This window comes from Myotis myotis, unplaced genomic scaffold (assembly GCF_014108235.1).
Source record: "Myotis myotis isolate mMyoMyo1 unplaced genomic scaffold, mMyoMyo1.p scaffold_m19_p_8, whole genome shotgun sequence".
Lineage (NCBI taxonomy): Eukaryota > Metazoa > Chordata > Mammalia > Chiroptera > Vespertilionidae > Myotis > Myotis myotis.
This window is the reverse complement of record NW_023416390.1, coordinates 51,771,280-51,793,233: the sequence shown is the minus strand read 5'-3', so window position 1 is coordinate 51,793,233 and position 21,954 is coordinate 51,771,280. Positions and strand designations below refer to the sequence as shown.

The following is a 21,954-nucleotide window of genomic DNA, read 5'->3' as shown; positions in this document are numbered from 1 at the left end:
AGCAGAGTCTAATATTGAGACAGATGAGTCCATAGAATCCCAATATGGGGAAAGAGCATTGCAGTGGTACCAAGTGCCCCAGAAGGAGCATGGAAGGGACAAGAGAAAACCATGAACTTAAGGGGCTTTATGGCATAGTCAATAAGCTTGAGAGGAACAAGAGTTTTCAGAACATGAAGAGTTGGATAAGATTTGGGCTAGAGTTAAACAAATACCCCTCCTGGGACTTAAATGCCCAATCAGAGTGTTGGAGGAGTAAAAGTAGGTCTAATTCTTCAATTGAGAATATTTTAAACTTGTATGTAACTCCTTTCTAGAACCTGAATTTATTATTTACCCCAACAAGACGGAGAACAATCCATAAAGCAAACAAATAAAGATTAAACTGTCTGCTCTTAAGAAGACAGGAGACAGAAGGTCAAAAATGTATTCAATTATAGAAATAAAGGAAGTTATATATCTACAAATCTCATTCTGAGGCCTTTTTCATTATTGTATTTAATTCTTATAATATCTGCAGTAGGCTGAATACTGCCCCAAAATAGTTCTGAATATCTGGAACCTGTAAATGTTATCTTGTATAGCAAAGCCTGTATAAATGTATTATCTTAAAGATACTGAGATGAGGACAATATCCTAGATTATCCAGGATGGCCCTAAATCCTAACACAAATACCCTTATTAGAGAGAGACAGGAAGAGATTTGACAGAAAAGAGGAAAGGGCACATGACCACAGAGGTAGAGACTCAGGTGATGTGACCACAAGCAAAGGAATGATGACAGTCACCAACAGCTGGAAGAGACAGGAATGGATTCCCCTTAACACCCCCAGAAAGAGGATGGCCCTGCCAACACCTTGGTTTCAGGCCAGTGAAATTAATTTTAGGCTTCACTTCCAGAATTCCTAAAGATTACATTTCTGTTGCTTTAAGCCACTAGGTTTTTGGTAATTTGTTACAGAAGCCTTAGGACACTAGTACAATAATCTAATGAGCAAGTTATATCTCAATTTTATAGAAAATGAAACTGAAGTTCAGAATAGCAAATCTCAGAATTTGAATGGCATCACATGTCTGGCCCCAAGTCAACACTCTTTGCACAGAGTTATCTCTGCCATCACTGGAGCTGCCACCTAAGGGAAACCTCAATCACCTCTGCTGAGTCTGTTTATATCCTGCTCATTCCTTCTATTTTTTCATCTAAAATCACTCTCATGTTCCTGTGGTTCTCATGTTTCAATTACCTCCAATTATTTTATTTTGAAATGTGTTCCCCCCCCCCCAAAAAAAAGAAATGTGTTCAACACATATTTACTAATTAAGTGAAAATAAACAACCACATTTTGAATGGAAGAGGAAAGAAAATAATGGGCAATATTTCCAATTATGTCAGTCTTAGCTGTACATAAAAGTAACACAAATCATTTTAATCTGGGAAGCATCAAAAAAAGAAAAGAAAACAACAAGAGTAGGAAATCCAAGTGCTCTTAAGAGCTACAGCAAACATGTAACAAAAGAAGAATGAGGAAAATACATGGGCTCACCAAAGACGCGGCAGTCTAGCCAGGGCTTTGCTGGCTACATGCAAATAAAGCCCAGCATATCAATCTAGACAGGAAAAATAAGGGATATGATATCTATAGAAAATTTCAAAGAAGTATAATACCACATGTTTAAATAATGCAAGTACTAGCATCAGGAAAACCTGCTGGTAATCTTCAGAAGAAAAATTTCTTCAAATAAAGCTAACAAATACTACAGTATGTAAGAAAGCAAAAGACATACTTTCCAATCCCTTAAATAAACTTCTTGATACCATTTTTAAAAAATATATTTTTATTTATTTCAGAGAGGAAGGGGGGGGGGAGAGAGAGAGAGAGAGAGACATCAATGATGAGAGAGAATCATTGATCAGCTGCCTTCCGCGCGCCCCACACTGGGAATTGCGCCCACAACCAGGGCATGTGCCCTGACCAGGAATTGAATGGTGACTTCCTGGTTTATAGGTTTACACTCAACCACTGAGCAACACTGGCTGGGCTCTTGATACTATTTCATTGACAATTCAGATAACGTATAAAAAAGCAAATAAAGTCCAGAGAACCAAATGCAGCTACAGGTTCTTCCCTCATATATCCATCTGGTAATGGAGTTAAAACTTCCTTATTACAGAATCTGGCTTTTTAAAAATTATATTATATTAAAACAATCTTTTTAAGTTTATGTATCTCCATCCCAATTTGGATACACTAGCATATTCCATCCCCTCAACCAAGTCTCATTATGTTAAATAATTAATGCTACAATAATTCAAATAACCCCAAGAGGCATAATTGATGATCAGGTAATCACATCTTATAGAAAATTAGTGGGGCTTTTTTTTAGAGGCAAATATCCAACTAAATACAGACCTTAATAGGGAAAAAAGTTTACCATGAAGATACAGGATGCCTAAATGGATTACTTTGAGAGGAAGAGAAATATGCTTAAAGGGGAGGCAAAGATTTACAGAAGACCAGGTTTGTTTTCCCTGAGCCTAGGCATAAGACATCATCACCAAGACCTAAGAAAAAGAAGGAAAACAAAACAAAACAAAACAAAACACCAGTCTAGATGGCTTACAATACACTTTCTCATTAGTCTTCTTTAGCCCCATTCAAAAACCAAGCAGATTTTAACCAAGAAATCCTAGTAATTTATAATATATTTTAAAACATCTAAATAAAACAAATAATTATTTAAACAGGGGGCTCCTTGTAGCAACATTTCAAAACAATGACATTAGAAACTATCACCCAGAATGAACTCAGATACTTTTTGAGTAACTATTTGAAAAGCGACTCCAGGCAACTTTCCCATAAATTCACCATGATGATTTTAAATATCTTATTTTTAAAGCTTCATAAATCCATCTAAAATACTACTTTAAAATAACTTATTAAAACTTTAAAGATATAGCTATATTTTCTAACGTTTTTAATTTAAGAGAAGTATTTCTCAGGCATTGGAAAGTGAATTACAAGGATCCAATACCACTCCTATGTTGGAAAAAGGAAACCGGAGAGAGGCCCTCTTAAATCACTTCAATACAGCCACAACCAAAAAGGAGGAAGAAAAGGAAAAAAAGTCTCCAAAAGAGTAAAAAAAAATATTTTTACAACAAAAACAAGAACTTCATATTGCTTTAAATGTAATTTTTGTTTCTAATAGATCAGTGTAGTATTATGGTAGCAAAATGAAATTAACAAATAATGATAACTACATATAACTGTTTTCTATTTAATTTTCAGAAAGGTTTTCTTTATAAAAAAAAAAAAGAAAGAAAGAAACGAAAGAAGTTCCTTCTGAAACAGTTTATTTAACTTGAAAGTCCTTTAAAAAACCTCAATCCTCCCAGTATGGAACGTGTTCACCTGTGACCTTCTGCCGGGATTTCTTCGCTAAATCCACTGACAGTACAGCGTGGGGCTCAAATAGAAACCTGAGTCCCTACTCTTCTCCTCACTTGATAAGAGAAGAAACAAGAGTGGCTTTTACCTCTAGTTCACCCAGAAAACAATTCTCTGTATACCTTTGTTATAGGAAACTCCAAGAGACAAATGGTCCTTGTACTTCTCTCTGTGCGAGGTAGAAACTACACACATTTTTGTCAATCTTATTTTCAGATAAAAATGAACAGCCTCTGACCAAGCATAACAAAAACTGGAGAAGCAAAGAATAAAACAGGGCTCGGTTTCTAAAAGGTTCCTTAACCTAAGAAAACTGCTTAGTACCAACAAGGTCCCTTGGAAAATCGCCACGCCAAACTCAGCTCCCCAGGTCCAAGGAGAGAACGATCTTGATACTTCAGCTTGATGGGTATAAAGGCCTGTGGCTAATTCCTCAGCAAATCGAAATAGTCCTCATATTAACTCAGACCCAACGATCACAACTTGTATTCATAGAAAACCTTCTCTTCCCACAGTGTTCGCATATACATTATCTCAAGCTGCCTGCCAATAACTGAAGAGTTAAGAAACGGCTCCTATGAATTCCAAGTCACCTAATGCATGCTTTAAAAACTCAGAGTACATGTCCATGTGGGCACGGCATGTTGGTTTCTTTTCCAAGTCTCTGCCTTCTGTATACGTTATAATCCGTCCTTTGAACTGTTTGATATAAATACCTTCCAGTTTAGTACAGCTTAGTCCAAAAGCCATTTAGTTGTCCTAAATCCTGGGTTACAAACATGTATGTATACACAGAGTTCCAGCTCTCATGGAATTACTGTCTCGTTGCAATAATATGAGCACTGTGAAGATAGTTGCAAAAGTGTTATAGCAGCACAGAAGGTGGGTACTTGCCCCAACTTGGACTTCCGGAAGATGTCTAAGTCTTCAAAAATCTCTTCAATAGTTTTTAAAATTGTGTTTATCCCCTTTTCCCTGATTACTACAACAATACATTTCCATTGCAGAAAATTTGAAAAACACAGAGAGCTGATAATCATAACCCATCTGTAAACCTGTCAATCAGGAATAAGCAGTTAACGTTTCAGTATATTCCTCTGGCTTTTTCTCTGGTAAATATATACACATATATATAGCTGTGTATATGTTTTGCACAAAATTTGGAAAACACTGTATACATGTAAACATATATGTGTATAAATATATGTATGTATATATATATATATATATATATATACAATTCCTACATTTGGTACAAATATGTATTTTTGTTCAATCACCATCACTATAATTTTACATGAGCCCATATCAGTCATCAAAAGAAGAACTCCAAAAAGATAAGCAGAAGCTGCATAATTTACATCCTATTGGTTTCCAAAGTTTATAACATTCCCCTATTATTATAGCACTAGATTTTATTTTTCTAATTTCAGAATCTCAGAGGGAAGGCAGGGGAGGGTGTGTGGGTGGTAATCAACCAAAGACCTTATATGCATATATGCATAACCCATGGACAGAGACAATAGGGTGGCGAAGGCCGGGGTTGGGGGGGGGGGCAGAAGCAGGCTGGAGGGGGTCAATGGGGGGAAAGGGGGGCATATGTAATACTTTCAACAATAAAGAATCATTAAAAGTAAATGAATAGATAATCCTGCTTGAGCAGCCTAATGATATGTATTTCTTGTCCAAATTTCTTGTTCCCCACGCCCATCAATAGCGTGTACCTGTGGAAGCCGCTCCCAGGAGGCCACTCATCACTGCTGCGCCTAGCGCTTTCGAACCACTCTGTTATATGAGGGATTTGCAACTCCCTAAGGGCTGTATGAGAAGGGTCAGTGCCAACAAGTATCCTGATTGCCTCAAGGAACAGCTTCTGAGCAGCAAAAGCCTGTGCCCAGGGGCTGGGCACATGGAAGAAGCAGATGTGTCTTCCTACCCACTGTCATAAGGAAAGGGCCACTCTGCTTCAGAAATCTGAGCGTGGAATGCCTCCCACTGTTTTTCTCTCTCTCCTCTCCCTAGATCAGCGGTTCTCAACCTGTGGGTCTCGACCCCTTTGGCGGTCGAATGACCCTTTCACAGGGGTCGCCTAAGACCATCCTGCATATCAGATATTTACATTACGATTCATAACAGTAGCAACATTACAGTTATGAAGTAGCAACGAAGATAATTTTATGGTTGGGTCACAACATGAGGAACTGTATTAAAAGGGCCAGGAGGTTGAGAACCACTGCTCTAGATGGCAGCACTAGGTTAGCTGTCAGTAAGCTTGGACAGCTGAGGGTTTTCTTCTTACCTTGTCTTCTTACGTATTTTTAGGAAAAGGCTAAGGGTTATACTTTATTGATATTTTTATAAACAACCATTAGCCAGGTAAAGATGGGCAACAAAGACTTTCTGAGAATCTCAACAGCATGAGCAAGCAAATCAAGGAGCAGTAACCATAGCATATGCAGCAACTATAGGCAGTTCTTTAATAAATAAACGGGAGAAAGGGAGGGCGAGACCGAAGGCTGGGGACAGGAGGAGCAGTCAGGGCACAGAAGCCCTGCAAAGGACCTTGAACCTAATGCAAGGAGAACCGGGCCTGCATGCAGATGGGTAAGTGGAATAAGCAGTGGCAAGAGGGAGGTCTGTAAAACAGGATAACAGGAGCAGACAGTGAGATCTGAACTCAGGCTATGAGAGTGAGAAAAAAAAAAACCATCTGGACCAGGAGGCAGATTTAGCGATGAGCACTCTTTGCTAGTGTCATATTTTCCATCTCTAACCTTAGTGTGCTATCAGGACACCGTGTCTCCCAGAGCTCGGGGCAGGGCTCCAGAAGTCTCAGCAGAGAGGGAAGCACGGGGCCATGTGTGCTGAAGGCCTCAGAGGTACTTCTGCTGGTGATGCGGGTAGTCACAGGCTAATGGCTGGTAGATTCCAAACAGCACAGAAAGGACAACTGCACAGCAGCTCCACACAACAGAACAAAACTCTCGAGCTGCTTTTGTAAGAAAGAAAGAAGTGAAGGAGCAGCTTCAAAGCAGGTGGCTGTGCAGGGTTCCCCCGCTGCCACTGTGCAGCGCTTCTGTCTTAAAGAGACCACGTGGGTCTAGCTGCACACATAAAAATGGTATCATTAAAAGCCTCCAGTCATTCATTTTGCTTATTAAAGCCACTCCACAATGAAATTCATCATGGAAATCTCAGCTGTCCCTAGCAAGGACACTAAAATACAATTAATTCCTCTTCCCGAGGAGTCTAGAGGTATGCGCTTGAGGTATTGTGTTAATTGCCACTGCTTCATACCATGGCTTCAATTAGGAATCAGAACGGGAGCAAGACAAACATGGACCCCATTAAGTTCCTGAGGACTGAAAACTGGAGTTTTCCTCCCCACCATCCTCTTAACAATGATTGTAAAAGCTGGGGACTCCATCTGGGGGACTATAGTGACATCCAGTGGCTGTGAAGGCAAACACACCAGTTACAAAACACATGAGAAGGGGAAATATTTGTTGATATGCTGATATTTTAAATTCAATGCCTCTAAAAATGTGTAGACAACTATAAACTCATCCCAGCATGATCCAAAATCAGGCACATCAGCAATTCATAACAAAATCAGGATGTTTAGCTGCCTTCGATGATTTAGTCCTGCCTATTTAAATTCTCAGCAGTATTTATTAATAATTATGGGCAGAGGCTATGAACTACTGATATTGTATTCAAAGCTCCAAATAGCATATCACCATTCGGGTTGTGTATAAATTCAAGGACAAGTCATTTCCAAGGTGATCCTCTGACTCAGTCAATACATTAATAGCTGATATCAAGTAAACCAAGTTGGATCACTTTGATCCCAGTGGTTTCTTCCTCTCTCTCTCTCTCTCTCACTCTCTCTCTCTCTCTCTCTCTCTCTCTTTTATAAATCTTTATTGTTGAAAGCATTTCACATGTCCCCTTTTTTCCCCCATTGACTCCCTCCAGCCCACCCCCGCCCCAGGCTTACAGCATCCTATTGTCTGTGACCATGGGTTATGCATATATGCATATAAGGTTTTTGGTTGATTACCTCCCACCCACCTACCCTCCCCGACCTTCCCTCCGAGATCATGCACTCTGTTCCATGCTTCCATATCTCTGGATCCACTCTATTCATCAGTTTGTTTTATTACTTAGATTCCACATATGGTTGTGATCATGTGATACTTGTCTTTCTCTGACTTACTTATTTCACTTGGCATGATACTCTCCCTCCATGCTGTCTCAAAGGGTAAGAGATTCTTTTTTTACTGTTGCATAGTATTCCATGGTATAAATGTACCACAGCTTTTTTTATCCACTTATCTACTGCTGGGCACTTGGGCTGTTTCCAGATCTTAGCTATTGTAAATTGCACTGCTATGAACATAGGGGTGCTTACCGTCTTTCTGATTGGTGCTTCAGGATTGATCCCAATGGTTTCAATACTACCTCTGTATGGAAGATTTATCTGAAAATGTTCTGGAGGGTTCAAAATTTTGAATTTTCTACTTATATTTATAGCACCCATGAGAGACACAGATGGAGACTGTGACAGAGACAAACTAACCATGGAGTCCCAGGAACATTTGCCTGACCTTTTGGGGTGAGGAGAAACCAACATGCTTCCATGGAAACGCATACACTTTAGAATCTGACAGAACGTAGATTTGTATCATATTTGACTCTAGGCAAGGTATTTCATCACTCAGTCATTGTATTATTATAAGCAAAATGGGTATAATGAATATTTAAAAAACATATCTTGCAGGGTTGCTATGAGATGAAGTATTAGCCGCATCTATCAAAATTAATGTAAAACCTCTCACTCGGTACCTTGCATGTAGAAGATACCCATTAACAGTAGCTATCACACATATACATTCACATCAAAAATACTAAGAATATTGCCCTAGCCGGTTTGGCTCAGTGGATAGAGCATCAGCCTGTGAACTGAAGGGTCCCAGGTTCAATTCCGGTCAAGGGCACATGCCTGGGTTGTGGGCTCGATCCCCAGTAGGGGGTGTGCAGGAGGCAGCCGATCAATGATTCTCTCTCATCATTGATGTTTCTATCTCTCTCTCTCCTTCTCCCTTCCTCTCTGAAATCAATAAAGAAATATATTAAAAAAAAAAAGAAGGCCCTTCTTTAAAAAAAAAAAAAATACTAAGAATATTGAGGTTTCCTTTGCCACAGAAAAGACTCTGAAAACATACTCTAGAATCCATAAATATACCAGTATATATTTTGAATGTCTTTCTAACGTTAGTAATTTGAAGTGTGCTTTAAGGGATCAGAAGCAACATTTACTTACAGAATGTTTCTAAAACTTTCCCAAGCTTATCTCTGACATTAAAGTGAACTTAAGTGCAGAAAACCCTCAATACTCCTCATCCCATAAGTCAAAATGCTCTTGCCCTTAAGGCTTCAGGACCTTGCAAACACTAAACCCCGTAAGTATGCCGATCACCCTGCGAAAATGGCACAGTGGAGCCTGCACAACTAGCAGAAATGAGAGATGGGCAAAGACCAATCCAGGAAGCCACAGGGAGTTTGATGTAAATGCAAAACTAAGTTGCCCAGTCTCCAAAAGGTCAAAACTTGTCTCCTGGCCTCCTTAGTAGTATACTGTAAAAACCAAATCAGATCACACTGCTCTCTGACTCAGACCTCCAATTCTTTTCCTCTCACTCAGTGCAAGTCAAGTCCCCTCCAAGCCCTCTGAGACCTCAATGAATTGACGCGCGCCATGGCAGCTCCATGAACTCCTCCTCCCATTACTTCCCATATCACTGACTCCACTCCAGATACACCCACCACTTGGCTGCTTCCTGCACATGAGAGCATTGCCTCGTCCAGGCCTTTCCACTTGCTGTTCCCTCTGTCTAGAAATATCGTCTTCCATTTAACTGCAAGGCCAGCTGCTGTCTGCTTTCGGTCTCTACTCAAATGTCTCACTGTCAGAGAGGCCCTCCCTGGTGCTTCTGTTTAAAGTGCATCTCCCCTCCATCTCGCCTCCTACTCTGTCCCTCTTCCCCCTGCCTTCCTCTTCGCCCCAGCGCTCATCATCACCTAAGAGACCACACATTTTAGTCATCTTTCTCTCTGCTCAAATGAAAACTCACAAGGGCAGTGCTTTCTGTCTTTTTTTTTTTTTAATATGATGTCCCCAGGATCCACACACAGAATGTGCTTGATATAAAACAGTCAATAGATATTTGATAAATTCTCTGAGGAAAGCAACAGGGGAAGCGAGAGTTCCTAGTTTTTTTAGAATCTATAAAGTGAAAAAAAAAAGTTAAAATACTAAATTTTTTGTAGTACACCCATATACAAAAAGAAGTAATCTACTAAAGTGAATATACAGTATAATTAGTGATAATGTTAAAACTAGTCAACATCATCTCAATGTTGTAAAATTATGGATAATAATGCTTCTTTCTTGACAGTGTCTCTCGGGTACTTACAATGAACTGAATTATTTTTGTATTGAAAATATTTTTTTTTTAAATAACAGATACCACCCCTCTCTTTTGGAATTCTATTTATTGAAAATTCATTACGTTAATCGCAAAGAGATCAAGGATGTCTCCTCAGCAATATACAGAACTGACAAGCTGGTCATCAAAATTTTGGCAAATCGTTTGTGCTTTAGTTCTTTATATCAATAGCATTCATAGCAGATTAAAGGTGATGGTGTCAGTGCTACATTCTATTGACAAAGAGCATCTGCACTTCATATCACATTTAAGGGGGAAAAACCTGTTCCAGTTCTTTTCATTCATTTTAATATGCAAATGAAGAAAAAGTTACTCAATATCACTATTAGATTGATGGGATATTGCAAGAGTATTTATAATCTACAGACACACACATGCAAATTAAATGTGTGTAAATAAACATCTTGGTTTTACATTTTATGCTGAAGAAGGCCAATAGTGTTATGCTGTTATATTGTTAGATGAAGAAATGGAAGCTGGTAAATCAATTACTCATTAGTATTTGGGTAGCATTAGTGTCTATAAGTTTTTTACTGTTGTAAAGTATAATCTGTGTAAAAAACAAAAGAATACAAGGAAGCTCTAGAATTAAATTTCTTTCTCATGAACTTTGGTCTAATGCATGGTTGATGAAGCCATGAGACAATATTCTCACACCTTTGATTTTATTTCAGTAGTTTCCAGGAAATATAGTAATGGAGAAATTTATTTCAATTTGATGTCTAAAAGCCTAATTTAGTATGTAGCTCAAATTACTTCTCAGCGTTCCATTTTAAGTCTCTACATTGAAAGACTTGTGCATTATTCCTTAATATAACTTGCATTGGTCTCAATGAAAACTGCTGATTTACAGGATTTTTATTACTTCAAGCTATTTGTTAAGGATACATTTTAGTGACTATACAAAAAAAAAAAAAGGTGTGTTTAAAGTCTCACCAAAGGAAAAATTTAAGAGTCTAAAATACTGTAATTATGTATTATTCTAATTAAGAGCTATGTTCCGACAAGCATAAGTAAGTGAAATGGTTTGGAAGATGGCAGGTACCTATTGAGAGTTAACACCTTATTTCTAGGAGATGAATTATCATGAATAGAATTAAATTAGTCACAAGTGGCAATGAAGAAAGTATAGGTGGAGCTTTTTCTGGCCGGGGAAGGTGAGACTACATCGTGTGGGCCAATGTAGTATATGCCTTCAGAATTCAGGTGTTCCTGGCAGGTGCATGCTCAGCTGTCAAGATCAGCTGACATACTGCAGCTCATGGACCATCAGCTGTGACTGGGGAGAGGGGGTTGGCAGGATGGGCTGGGGTTCAGAATCACTGTGGACACTGTCGGACTACCAGCTTCTTTCCCACGGGCTCCACTCTGTCTTCTCCCTGAGGTTCTGGCATGCCCTAAGACAACAGTCTTCAAACCGGAAGTCCACAAACACTTCCTGAAGGGTCCAGGGAATGCAGGGAGTTTTAGGGGAACCACTTTCCAGCATCTTTAAAAAGCAGAACCTGCCCTGTCTGCCAGCATCATCTTTACTCCATTTCATAAAACAAAGGTAAGCCTCTCCTCTGAACTGAACCTTACTTTGGGTAAACACCCGCTATGCATCAAACAAAGGCAGCACTTTATATATTGGTAGCTAGCTTTGCAAGAAAGTGAATGACTCATGACTAAGGTATACAACTCTCAATTCTTTAAACAAATGGAAGGAAATAATGTAGCTGTCACTACAAAGTGATTATTTAAAATCACTTTGATGATTTATCACTAAAATTTTAGACATATAATGCAAAAGAGTTTATGTCTAACTCCCACCCGCACCCCCCCCAAAAAAATATATATATATGTGAATATATATATATATATATATATATATATATATATATATCTCCACACCTTAATCCCTGGAACCTATAATTACCTTGCATAGCAAAAAAAAAAAAAAATGAATTAGAAGAAGGACTTTGCAGCTATGATTGTGTTAAGGAACTAGTATTGAGGACATTCTCCTGGATTATTTGGGTAGACCCCTAAATGCTATTGTTCTTATGGTAGAAAGGCAAAGGGAGATCTGAAAGACAGAAGAGGAGACAGCGACATGATGATGACAGAGTTGGCGACCTAAGTGATACAGACATAAGCCAGGGAATGGCAGCTGCCCCCAGAAGCTGGAAGAGGCAAGGAACAGACTCTCTGCTGAAACCTGAAGGGGAAGTGCCTCCTAACAATGCCTTCATTTCAGCCCAAAAATCAGCAATACTGATTTCAGACTCCTGGCCTCCAGACTGCGAGAGAATAAATATTTAGTTGTTCTAAGCCACCTAGTTTGTAGTAATCTGTTACAGTGCCCGCAGGAAATTAGTGCAGAATTCAAAGCACTGAACAGCATTTCCGTAACTTCTTTCTTTCTCATCTACTTATTATGGGAACATGTTTTTTAACACTGATATATGCAAAAATAAGAAAGGGGAGACAAAAAGGGGGGAGACAAAATTGTTGCCAATCCTGTCTCACTCTAGCAGAAGAATGAAAAAAATGTATAACTCATTAAAAGATTTGGAAAAATAAGCAAAAGCTCTCTATGAAGCACAATACAATAATGCATTTTCAATTTAAAAAATTTTAACGTTACTCTTTATGTTTATGATTTTAAAATGTGAAGTAATTACTTATTTCCTCAAGAAAAGTTTAGGGTGTATGCTCTCATAAAAAGAACCACCACTGTGGATACTCCCCATTTCTGTCCTATAATCAATTCAAAAAATAATCCAAATAACAGTTTATTTATTAACTTCTTTAAAAACGTTAATGGTGCTACTAAAAATTATTATGAAATATAGCCCTCCATCAATTTAGACTCAGTGTTCTAGCTCTAAAATTCCCATAAATCATTATTTAAAAAACAAGGGTGGTGAATGTGTAATATTATAATCCTTATGTCCATTTTGTTCTACCATTTTCATCTTTCAACTGCCAATACCAAAAGTAATAAGAATAAAGAATTATTCATTATTTTCTTTTATTTTTCTGTATCTGAAGAAAATTTTTGCCATATGATCAAAACTATAAGGAACAGAAAAGCAATGACGTGACCATGGTTCTGTGTCCTTACCTAGACCTAGGAGAGTCAGATGCTCAAAAAGGGTCCAGCAGTGGTCATCAACGTAATGACACTTCAGGATCAACAGCTGGCAAACATCTCGGGCAGTTATGTCACTGGGCACCTCTAAAGCCCTGCTGGTTTCATCTTCACTGTAGATTTTAATTACCTGTGTAGGTAGAAATAAGAAAATAAGCTAAAATATTATATTAGAAACATTATAGGAAGTCATCAAACTTATTGGCTGAGCTGATTATAAATTGCTTATACATTTTGATCAACATCTAATTTATTTATACATTAAGTGAATGATTACTTATCCCAAGACTTGTTTGTAACATGTCAAAGTCACTTTATCCAACAATTTCCACTCTTTTCTTCCATGTCTAAACTAGAGGACAAAGACCATTTAAAGCCATTAGCCACTATGAATGATATAATGTTACATGTTAATTAAATTAATTGTAAGAGGATGACCTTTCTCTACCACTCTGGTCTATTCAAAAGTTCTGTATCTCTTATCAATATTTTAAATTTTCTATGTCATATTTAAATCCTGTAAATAATCCAAGTAACATGGGTGATTTATTCCCAGATATACTCTAACAGTAAAAGCAGTAAAGAAAATCAGACTTTTTGAAAAGATTTCTCTATTTCAAGTATGGTAGTTTTGCCAGACTTGCTAAAAGTTCACTAAATCCTTTTTCTTTTCTCCCTTGCAATTACTTGTGGCCATGAGACTGTGTTTTAATAGATGAAATATAAGCCCATTCAATTTTGCACTTCCAAGCCTAGCCCACAGAAATCTCCTGTCAAATTCTTCTCAATGAGCAACTCATATATAATTTTTCATACTAATAATCCCAGTCGATATTGCCAATCATTAGTGGCAGTTCTGAGTTTTAGTCAGATGTGATTGTCTGAGCTTTCATTTCAGTTCACTTATTTTGTGGTTAATACACGTGGGTCCCTAAGATCCCAAGATCTATTTGGAATCATGATTGCATCTGGGTAAGCCATTGCTCTTAGAGTGCACCTTCCGTGTCTGTATCTGCTAGATTCAGAGCACCCTGTTGGGACTCTAAAGGATGCTGTCCATATCCATGCTGCTGTGATTAATGACTGGACCGAGCACTGGAGGGTGCTCCTGCCAAAAGCAACATGAAGATGACCACTCTTGAGAGGACAAGGAGAGCCAAGCCTAAAGACCAGCTATGGTTTCCATTTCCTCAGACACCAGCTGCACATTCCACACCGGGAAACTGGGGGGCTGGGAATGGCCTGGTGGCTGCTAAAAGGGTTCCCTGCATTTCCTGACACCCCCTTGTTTTCTTACAGTAAACAGGAGCATGCCTTTTATTTTTCATGCTCTAGCTTTTATATCAGAAGGGCTAAGTAAATGAAAACTTGCAAACATTCTGAAGCTTAAGCCAAATTCATGACGAGGGAAGGACAGAGCAAGAAGTAAAGATGGAGAAAATGAAAAGGATTCCTAACCAACCCAGAAAGCCAGGATTTTCTTCAAACTATGCTAGTACAAATTTGAACAAAATAAGTTGCCAAGAATCAAGACACATAAATTTAGAAGAGCTAGGCCAACTTAAATGTCTGGAATAGGAACAAGTACTCATTTTAAATAAATAACACCTGCTGAGAGCAAAATGTAACAGTTTTCAAACCCGTACTTTTCAAAAAATTCTACTTAATTCTGACATTTATCCAAAATATACATTCATCTGTGAATAATAAAATTATATTTTGGTTAAAAAGGAAACATATAATACTTTCAACAATAAAGAATTTAAACAAAAATAAAAAGTTTTATTTTGTTTGATATTCCATGGTAGTAAGTCCCTGTCATCTCTTAGATTTTTTTGGTAACTATGAAAAATCCCTTACACTACCAATGGGATGCCTTTGTTAAAAGTCTCATTTTATTTCTATTTATTTCTCCTTAAAGGTTATGAAAAAGAGAAAGTTAATCCAAGCCTAAACTCTTTAACAGAGTTTAATGTGCCTCTTGCCAAAAGTATCACTTCACTAAAACTGCCTATGTGAGAAAAAATTCAAGTCACCAGAAAAGCTACATGACTTAAATAGCTTTTAAAACTAAGTTAAAAGCTTTTGTGATTATGTAAAAACCAAATATCAGAGCTGTTCTTAAGAATCGCTATCGCAAAGTACCAGTCTCCTGTGTTCTTTATACACTGAGAGGTAAAAAAGAGAGTGGAAGATCATATCATCATGCTATTTAACAAAGGGATATTATACATTTCCAGTTCAGTAGCCCCAATTCCCAGCTTACTTTATAACTTAAAAAATGGGGAGAGAAGAATATTAATCATATCAATTTACCCACAAGATCATTTGAAACTGTATACCATACCGGCAGGAAGAAATACTGCCTAGACCCTCAAGAAGAATAAAACCTCCTTTTGTTTCATCAGTGGACAAACACTTGGCTAGCAAGAGAGACATGTACGGATAAGGTCTGTCTACAACATCCCACCAGCATACACAGAGCGCCCAAGGACAGCCAACTGTGTAGACATACAGGCTGTGTTCTGGAAGCCCTTGCATGTCGCTGCAATCCTGGCTATCAGGGCAACCTTGGCCTTTGGAGTGGTTCACAGATTAAAAAACTGCTCTGGAAGCACATGGCACAGAGCAATGAAAATGTAACACACAGATAGAGTAGCCGCGGCAGGGGGTGTGCTGGAATGTGGGTGGAGCAGATCTCTGTTTTGGCTGACATCCTTATCAAGGCAGTTGATACACTTTCTACCCAACTCCCCTACACTGCCCTCCTTAAAAATTAAGTGGAGGCAAGAGATAAAAGAGTAACATAACCCATTTTTAAACAGTAGACACAACACTGTTCATATAGAGACAGCAAGACATGGTTAACTTTTCAGGAAAAGTCTGGAGGCCTCTGAAGTCTTGAGACTAAAAGACACAGAATATTTAAAAAATAAGACAAAGGCCATTTCTGCAAAAATGAAGTCAAGAGATCCAGTTTGAAAGTCAACTCAATATATATCACGTTGTTCCCAAAGCACACCAAGTATTTATCTCTACACAATCACCGGAGATTCTGATTCTCAGAAGAGACTATAGGAAATGCCTTAGGAAAGCCCTGGGCAGGGGCTAAACAGCCTTTCCCCTCCTCCCTGCAGACCCCAGGAATGTGATGGCAGGGAGAGCCATGTCCTTTTCCAACCTGATCCATACAAGGGTATTTCAAAGGTATTCAGGGTTTTCATCTGGTCATTTGGCAACACCATCAAGCAGAAAGGGCCCTGGATCCATAGGTAAGCATCTAGCTACTGGATAGCTTCCCCCACTTATCCAGAGAAGGGAGGAGAGAAGAGGTATAATCATTGAGCAGGTTAAAAAAAAAAAAAAAGGCTAGACAAAAACTCATATACACAGACAACAGTATGGTGGTTACCAGAGGGAAGAGGTGTAGGAAAGGGTAAAGCGGATAATATATATGGTGATGGAAGATTTGACTTTGGATGGTGGGCACACAATGCAATATACAGATGACGTATCATAGAATTAATTGTATACTTGAAACATATAATTTTATTAAGCAATGTCACCCTAATAAATTTATTTTTTAAAAATCATTGATTAAACAAATATATGAGCAAGAATCCAGATGATACAAGGGAAAGAACTGAAGAAAGAAAGAAAGAACGACACAAAGAAAGAATTAAAGAAAGAAAGAAAGAAAGAACGAAAGAAGGGGAGGAGGGGGGGGAGGGAGGGAGGGAGGAAGGAGGAGGAAGGAAGGAGGAAGAAGGAAGGAAGACGAACGGACGGAAAGGAACAGGAAGGAAGAAAGAGGAAAGAAACGAAAGCAAGAGCCGAAGTGACAGTAGATGCTTGCGTGATTCTGGAGGTTGCGGGCGGGCTACTGAAGCACTATTATCTTCTGGTCAAAGTTTCAATTTTAAGGTCACAAATTTAATTTTCCCATTAACTACCTTTAAGTACCACATTTAATTCTAAAACAGAGCTCCCAAATATTAAGTATATTTAATATTTAACTTAAAATAACTAAACACCACATTTAATACCAAGATCTTATCATGATGAAAAATATGTAACTTTTAAACGAAAAAAAATCATTTATTTATTATATCTATTAATTATATATATATATATTTATATATATATATATATATATATATTATTTATATATAATAGAAAATAAGGAACAAGGACCATAGAAACCTGCTCTCAACTATATCCCAAAATAAAGGTTATTTGTACAGCTCTTTAAAAGTTTACCATCCAAGTACTGTAGGATTATAAAGCCATTTTTTAATGCTTGTTTTTTCCCTCTATTATTTCAATACAAATGCAACTGTGCCTAAGTCATATGAAATATTTTTAATCGAGGTCAGAGTAGCCCTGGGTTTTTACAATCTTCTAAATAAGGAACGCAGTGTCCTAAGATAAGAGTAGACATCTCAGATATTCTGAATTAAGCAACTTATTGTGTTCCCTTGAAGAGAATGGAAAATAATATATTCATCAGTACTTATTCTAAATCTCTAACAGAATGTTATAATTTTTAAGAAAGATTGTTCCAAAAGACCCTAACAGCTCAAGAAAAGCTGATGTTTCCTACTACCATCCTGAGTTATTTTGCTAGCTGTCAAATACTTATCTAGAGTAAAAATAGTATATAGTTTAGAGAAATCAAGTAGTAAGGAGTCTTAAATTCTTTCTATGAAGAGATCTTCAACAATACATTTTCCTTCACCAGGAGCAGTACATGTCCAATTAGTTATATCAACTCAAAACATATCATCAATATAAATAATACAGAAATTGATTGACACAAACAGATCCATTCCAAATCCCAGTAGCCCCTTTCAACTTTATTCCCTAGGATTCCATTCTCGTTCTTGATCTTTAACCATACTTTTTCTCAAGTTTCTTGAAATAGCCATGCTCTTTCTTGTCACAGGACATTTGCATATACTGTTTCTGCTGCCTAGACCACTCTCTCCACCTTCTTCTGGAACACTGCTTCTCCACCTTCTCTAAACACCCCATTCAGATAACCGTTATTTCTGCTGGGAAGCTCTCGGTGACTCTTGCAGTTTAGGTCTAGGCCCTTTGCTCCACGTATGCAGATGTGCGAATATGTAATTACTATGCACCAACCTCAGAAGGCTGCATGATTGCAGGGATGATGTCAATGTTTGCTTCCCATTATATCCCCAGCAGTTAGCACAGCTCCGGGCACATAGGGAACAAACAAACATTTTTTAGTGATGGATGAAACCATCATGTGTAGCCCTGTAGGAAACAATATTAGGGATTCCAAAATAGCAGCTTTGAAACCTCACAAGGTCTGAAAACTTCTAAATATATATTTTTTTATTGATTTCAGAGAGGTGGGGAGAGGGAGAGAGAAATAGAAACATCAATGATGAGAGAGAATCATTGATCTGCTGCTTCCTGCATACCCCCTACTGGGGATCAAGCCCGAAACCTGAGCATATGCTCTTGACAAGAATCGAACCCAGGACCCTTCAGTCCACAGGCTGATGCTCTATCCACTGAGCCAACTGGCTAGGGCAAGGTCTGCAAACTTCTAAAGAACAGAAACATATGGACCAAACAGAAAAGATAGGCAAGGTTTCATGAAATATGTGAAGTAAACAAAGGTGGGCCAGGTGACTTCGATGGTCCATGTCACATCTGGGAATCTGTGAAAATGCAAAAAAAAAAAAAGAAGAAGGGAGGAGGATATCTGAGTGGGACAAATATTATGAGCAAAGATACTGAGGACTGAAAGAGCAAAATTATGTAGAGAACAGTACACAGAGCACTATGCCAAGGTCAGAGGGACAAAGTTATGAGGACCAGCTGAGCAATCACAGGTGCCTGTGGAAGAAGCATCTTTGCCCAGCACTGCCGAACACTGGAGAGGGGGCCACTACAACAAGGGATCATTTTTAAGACAAATAAATGACAGGGTACCTTTTTTCAATGAATGAAAATATAGAATTACGTTTACTAGTAAATGATAGTTTTACAAGCAGATGATTACAAAGAGGTAAAAAATAAAGGATAAGTAATCACATGATGATTTAATCATTTAGGAAGCAGTCCAGCTACAAGTAACAGAAAAGCTATCCTACACAATTTAGGTTTCATGTTGTTTCTTCTCACATTCGAAACCAGAGGCAGGCAGTTTGGGGCTTTGGTGATGCGATGTCATCAAGTCACCACTGGCCCAGGCTCTTCCTATTAGTCTGCAATCCTCAAGGTCACAAGATGCATCACCCCCATACCTCCCCGCAAAAACTGAATTGTGTACATTCCCATGTTACTACATTTCCACAGGAAAATCCCAGGGCATGACGGGGTAAAGAGATGAGCTAATTCAGGGTGAAAGGACCTGTGTATTGTGGCCCATATAGAGCTTACAGGGGTTCTGGGTATGAATGCGTGTCCCGGCCAGCATCAGGCCAGGCCAAAGAGGACCAGTATGGCCTCACTACTGGAAATGCCACACTTGGCAGGGCAGAGGATTTAGCATGGCCACACCTGGCAGCTTGGATGAGGCAAGACTGCCAAATCAGGCCACATCTAGGCTTCCAACCAAGAGAAGAAAGACAGTCTGCAGGGACAGGGAGGCCCAGAAAGTTCCTCAGAGCCCCTCTGCTCTACTCTATTCCCCGACTCTGTTCTTTACTTTTCTGCAATCCTTGCCTCAGGCCAAGAGCCTTGCAGACTGTCCCTTCCTTGGGCCTCCTTTCTCCCTAGAGGGGATGAGATGTTACAAAGAGAAATTGGAAGCTCTTTCAGTTTGCTCTGTTATGTGGTTAAGAAAAAAAAAAAGTAATAAAAAAACACACCACACAGCTCCAATTTCATCATGAAAGAAGTCAAACTAAAAACTAAGTCCAAAAATATCCTAAAGCATGGATGTAGAGGTACACACACACATACATATACACATATAAATGTTATCCTAGAACCTAAATCCAATATGAAAAATAAAGGGGGTCAAATCCCAAATCCCACCCTAAAAGCATCCGATGACTCCATCAAAGGAATGTTCTCTGAGGCCTGGTGTTCTTGAAACACATTCAATTCCCGCGAAGATGCCAGTACTGACTAATCCCGCCTCAAAGTGAAAAGACCTTCGCAAGTGTTAATGCGTATTCATATTTAAAGCAAAAAACCACTGGTCATGCTTATGTTGGACGCAGTGTTACCCCAGTGTCTCATTTCACCTTTTAAGCCATCATTTCTTCCCAGAATAACCACCGGACATGTCTCAGCGAAAAAGTTAAAAACCGTCTCCCATGGTGAGAAAGAAAGACAAGTTGAAGAGGAGAGGACGAGTGTTCAGAAGACAGAGGGGGAAACACCAGGGCAGGAAAGAGATTTATTGGAAGCCAGGACACATCACACTGTTCAATTCCTGAGCTGGCTGGCATCAGCTGAAGCCCTGTAGGCACTACCTTATCTCATGGATTCCGATAAGCACATTTTCTCACATTTGACCTCCCTGAAACTTAGATGTAATTTACCACCAGTGGCTGGTCATAGTTTAATTAGAAACATATAAAATAACGATGCATCTTATAATTTAAGGTTTCACAGAATCAATGAAACAGGCGGTTTTCGGTCTTTCTGGGACATCTGGGGGTATTATTTTACAAACTTATAATAGCAAACAAAATATCACTTTCCTAATCTAACATTGCCATGCTGTGACAGCATGAGGAGCAAATGATCTGTATATATTTTTGTAATTTTACCTTTGCTTCATTTTCCTAAATATTTACTTTGTCAGTGTGAAACATGTGTAGCACATTTTCCTGTGAAAGAAATGGAATCAATGCTGTTAGAATCTTAAAATGTAACCATTAGATGGGCTCTTGGAGAACAGGCACTAAAATCCTCTCATTTTACCAGTGAAGAAGCTGAGGCCGGAGAGGGTGTGACTTGCCCAGGGATCCCAGCTGGTCACTGGCAGAGCCGGCTGTGGAACCTGTCTCCGGCCTCCTACCTGATCCTGTTCCCTCCACTCTGCTCATGCAACTTGCATGCTCCTTTAAGCTGCTACTTCTACAGAACACCGCATATGCAAGTGTTAGATAACTGAACACCAGAACATGACAATGCTTTTGTGTCCCAAAGACCTAGCTTTTTGAATATCCAAAAACGTTTTCCTTTGTTTCACTTTTCTTAACATAATTTGCCAGGAAAGTTGCATATACTGAAATAGCCAGCAGAGGGAGTCTTGATCTCTCAGTGGGTGAAAAAAAAAGAATACGATGGTTTGCCAATTACAACTTGAACACTATTAATCCTATGGAGGTCCTGCTTAATATAATTACAAGCTTTGTAATAAAGTTTAAATCTGTTTTTAAATATCCTTAATTCTTTGAATTTTTAAGGTAAATCATGTCTACATCTTAAACTTCAATATGAATTTGTTTGTACATACTGTGTGTGTGTGTGTGTTTGCGCGCACGCATGCATGTGAAGTCACCAGGAATCTCAAAGGGAGGTTCTCTCTGGCATTTAGAATGGTAAGGTCAAAATTTTTCTTCAAATCTTGACAGAACTACCTAAACTAATTTGACTTCTGAAACCGAGATACTATTCCTGACATGTTCACAAACACGACTGGATGTATATGTCCAAATATGGATGTCCAAGTAGGAAGTTATAATCACCTACTAACAATGCTATTTTTGCCAAAGTGGTTTTTAATTTCTCTTTTGGAGCTGTCTTAAGAGCAAGCATTTTTAATATCTTACAGGGGTAGAAAATCTTGATCCTGTGAGAGGGTTTAATATGTGAAATTACCAAAGATCTTGCTTCCCTTTTCTGCCAAAAAGAGATTCTT

General features: G+C 38.5%; 1 protein-coding gene across 5 annotated transcripts in view; it reads right to left on the bottom strand.

The window, feature by feature from the left end:
* The window catches only part of GRB14 (growth factor receptor bound protein 14), a 110,371-nt gene that overhangs the window by 31,236 nt on the left and 57,181 nt on the right, over nucleotides 1-21,954 (bottom strand). For 4 of the 5 annotated variants that reach the window (XR_004969458.1, XM_036320126.1, XM_036320127.1 and 1 more), the window contains one exon: nucleotides 13,071-13,227. Coding sequence is in view for 4 of the 5 variants with exons in the window: in XM_036320126.1 (XP_036176019.1) it covers nucleotides 13,071-13,227 (157 nt within the window). In the remaining variant the exon portion in view is untranslated. Of the gene's footprint in view, nucleotides 1-13,070; nucleotides 13,228-18,242; nucleotides 18,535-21,954 lie in introns of those variants that run through there. The other variant, XM_036320129.1, reaches the window with a different exon arrangement.